We start from the raw sequence: 3770 nt of genomic DNA, 5'->3' as shown, positions 1-3770 counted from the left end.
GTTTCAGTTTGTCTTTTCTGTTGTCTCAGGTCCAGAGGGAAGAAGCACAGTGTCATCCTGCGGACCCAGTTGACTGTTCGAGTGCACGCCTGCATCGGTGAGTCCCGTCTGACGTCTTCACATGTTTACATTAAAACACAGACGTTTAAATACCAGCTTCCTGTCACGACATTCAAGATCTGAGACCTCCTGCTTTCAAGTACTTATTTTAAAAAGTGTGTGAAATAATTCAGGAGCTGTCGCTGCACAGCTCGGTTTGGAGGTTCTGCCTGAGCGTTCTCAGTTTGATGCCCTCGAGTGCAGAGGTGTGGGTGTCGCTGAATAGCAGACGGCTGACAGCAGTTCTAATTAAAGTCACATGATAAGAGTAAGGAGGAAAAAGGGGAGTGATAAAAAGGAGAGGCTGTGAGGTGTCGGGGAACAAAGAGACAAAAAAAGTGTTTTTATTCACTTTTGGATGTGAACCTGGGTTAACGTCTTCATTTTGTGAAAAGACAAGATAATCATTCCTGGAATGGATAATAGCAAAAGAAGGCTAAAGGTAGCAGAAACAAGTTGAAATTAACACGCAGACAGTTGTAGGAGTGTAAAACATTTCAAATCAGCAGAAAATAAAAGATTTCCAAAAAGATGCAATTTGTTTTAAAATAGCTAAAACAGCCAAAATGTGCAGTTGAAATAACTGAACATGCAGATATTAGAAATAAGGAGGAGAAAGAGTGAGTTTACTGAAGTATGCAGAAAAAATGCTTAAAAGGCCAACATTGTATGCATTTAGCTTGAAAGAGCTAAATTTAGAAACAAACAGCTAAACAGTACCCAAAATGCTACTGAAAATAGCAGAATGGAATTTAAAAAGTATAAAATGCTCAAATTAGCAGATGAAATGCAAAAAGAAACAGAATAATAAATGAAACAGCAGAGAAAAATCTCAAATTAGCGTAAAAACAAGCTAAAAGTAGCCGACACACATTGAAATGAGCACCAAGATGGGGAAAGGTGTTTAAAAAATGTTATCTTAGCAGAATGAGTAAAAGTTCAAAAGTTCAGCTACTGCTAAAATGTAGCTGAAAATGCTGAAATCAAACCAAAGAAGCAGAAGGAGCACAAAAGCAGAGCAAAGCTAAAATGGACACCAAAATGTGAAATTAGCTTGAAAAAACTATTAGCTAATAACAGCTTAACAATAGGTAAAGTTGCAGCAAACAGCTAAATATAAAGCAACTGAAAGAAGCATATAACAGTACGTTAGCAGAAAAAAACAGAAAGAAGCACAAAAAGTGGAAAGAAGCAGAATGATAGCTTAAATAGCAGAAAAAACTAAAATGAAGGTAAAAGAAGCAGAACCAGAAGAAAAGGTGTAAAGAGTAGTAAAAATTTATGAACGTTTAGGCAACGACAGGCAATCAGAGGTGGTCTCTGAACCGTGTTTCCATCAATGTTTTTTAATGCACATTTTGAATTATGGGTGACTGGAAATGGCAGGATTCGAAAAAACTTCCTCTAATTCGCAAAAAAGATACACTCGAGGTGGTTTTTGGGTTTTTCGAAAAAAGAGTTAATGTGCAAAAGGAGAGATGGAAACACTGCTGAATAAGTTCTGACGTAGTGAACATAAAAAACGGTACAGGCGCCGGTACCAGAGTGACTGTAGCTTCGACTGACATCAGGACCCTCCTCCTGCTGTCGGCGTCTTCACTTATTCCCGTAACGTGAAGAGAATTGCGTTTCTTTTTCTACGTCTCCAGACAGCAGCAACATCGACAGAACTAGATATGACAGAATAATTACAACTTTCCTGACAGTAGCAACACGTTCCTGATGACTTCTCTCCATTAACCCAAGATGTGTGGACCCTGCGAGTTTGCCACTTTTACTTCCTGTTTACCACACACATGCGTCTGACGTCATTGATTCGCTTCAAGCCAGTTGATGGAAACACGTCTGATTCGCATTTCTTCATTTTTTTTTCCTTTTTTCAAATTTTAAAAATTTGCTCAATGTTCAAATTAAAATCGGATGGAAACACGGCTACAGTAGAAGACGATCAAAAAGGAGGGTTATGTTAATTGGAATGATTAATCATCTTCTGGTTTTGTTTTTGTTTCTATGTTTCATTGTAAACATGATTAGTGGAATTTTGAAATCAAGCGTTTCTTTAATTTGTGTCTCCAGACCAAGATGTATTGACTTAAAAATGTTTTTCTTGTTTGAGCACTTTTACCTTGTTTCCTCCATGACTTGCCTGCAAGGTCAACATTCTCGCCGTCAGTGATAGCTGTGCTAAATCTGGCTCAGTGGACTCGGAGCCTCTGATTGGTTGAGAATGTGATGAGGTGAAGGGTCTCTCTAGGTGGGGTTTTGAATGTCAAGGAAAGACAACATGCTCACTCTGATTAAATTAATAATAATAATAATAATAATAATAATAATAATAATAATAATAATAATTACATTTGTTTTTCTGGAAAATAGTTTTAGTACATACCCAACTGAGTCATAAACATTTGAAAACATTCATTCAGGGAGATCAAAACTGTCCATATTTGGGATGGACAGATTAACTGTTTCATTCTGATTGATGGAGCAGCTGGGATTAAATCTGGGTAGGAATTAAGTCTTTGTACCAATAAAATTAGATTTGTTTACTGATTAAGTGAAGAGCAGGATTGTTTCTAATCTACACATACCCACTATAAATAGTTCAGTCACACCTGTTCCTGGTTTCATGAGTCACAGCTGCAGCCACTCTTCTCATCAGCCTCAGTCAATATATTCCACATATTCTCCTGTGCCGACTTGTGATCGGATTTAGCTGCTACAACAGTGTCTTGTTTTTCTTCAAGGTCCTGTCACACTAATGTTTAAGACAACTTGTGAAAATTTTGAAGACATGTACAATGAAGATGCAATAAAAAAGATAAACTGGAAGCCTCTTTTAGGCATGTACATATTGTAATGCTAACAAGTTGATCAAATATATAAATTTTATTAGTAATTTAGACATCAAAGAATTCCATATGTTGGAATAAGTTGACTAAAATCAAATGTTACAGGTCCTTTAGATCTGGGGCGTCAAACTAAGTTTGAATAAAGGTCACGTAATCAAAGACCAATTGTTATTAACTTCAAGATTTGGTGTTCAACTTTGAAAAATCACAAAACATGTTCCTCGTCTCGTTGCTGTGACTGAGCACTCAAACAATAACTGAGCTCTGCCTGGTATTTCCTGCATAAACAGCCTTTTAAGATGTCCTCTTTCAAACGTGGAACAGTACTACATGTACGACTGAATAAATGTGGAATAAATAGTACAGAAATACTATTAAAGGTATTATAAGGTTTTACTCACTGTTTAGTTATGGGGAGTGGCTGCTATCTTTAATTATGGACTCAAACACTTTCCGTTGAGGAGCTCTCTCTCTGAAGGGGTGTTTCAGTTTAAATTCATGAAAAAAAGGGAGATTTTATGTGACAATTTTAACTGTTAATCAGCTACCGGCTAATTTTGAACCAAGGAGTTTATATAGAACAGCTGAAGTGCGCAGAAACCATGTGACCGTGTGATCAGCTGGTGAAGCTAACGGCTAACGCAAAAACAATCAAGAGTCTGGATTTCCCATTACTGTACATGTTGACAACAGAGCAGAAAAAAGGACTGACCATGTAGAAACCATTAAAACTATTAATAATAATATTAACGCAATTGTTATTAATATTTTACAGTCTGGATTTCTCATTACTGTACATGTTGACAACAGAGCAGAAAA

The 3770-nt window shown here is 36.8% G+C and overlaps 1 protein-coding gene across 1 annotated transcript in view; it reads left to right on the top strand.

Moving 5' to 3' along the window:
• The window catches only part of LOC106530865 (FH1/FH2 domain-containing protein 3), a gene marked incomplete at its 3' end in the record, with an annotated part of 74179 nt that overhangs the window by 19370 nt on the left and 51039 nt on the right, over nucleotides 1–3770 (top strand). The window contains exon 3 of the mRNA XM_014026574.1: nucleotides 30–97. Coding sequence (XP_013882028.1) covers nucleotides 30–97 — 68 coding nt within the window. The remainder of the gene's footprint in view (nucleotides 1–29; nucleotides 98–3770) is intronic.

This window comes from Austrofundulus limnaeus, unplaced genomic scaffold, assembly GCF_001266775.1.
Source record: "Austrofundulus limnaeus strain Quisiro unplaced genomic scaffold, Austrofundulus_limnaeus-1.0 Scaffold569, whole genome shotgun sequence".
NCBI lineage: Eukaryota > Metazoa > Chordata > Actinopteri > Cyprinodontiformes > Rivulidae > Austrofundulus > Austrofundulus limnaeus.
This window is presented reverse-complemented; position numbering and strand designations above follow the sequence as displayed.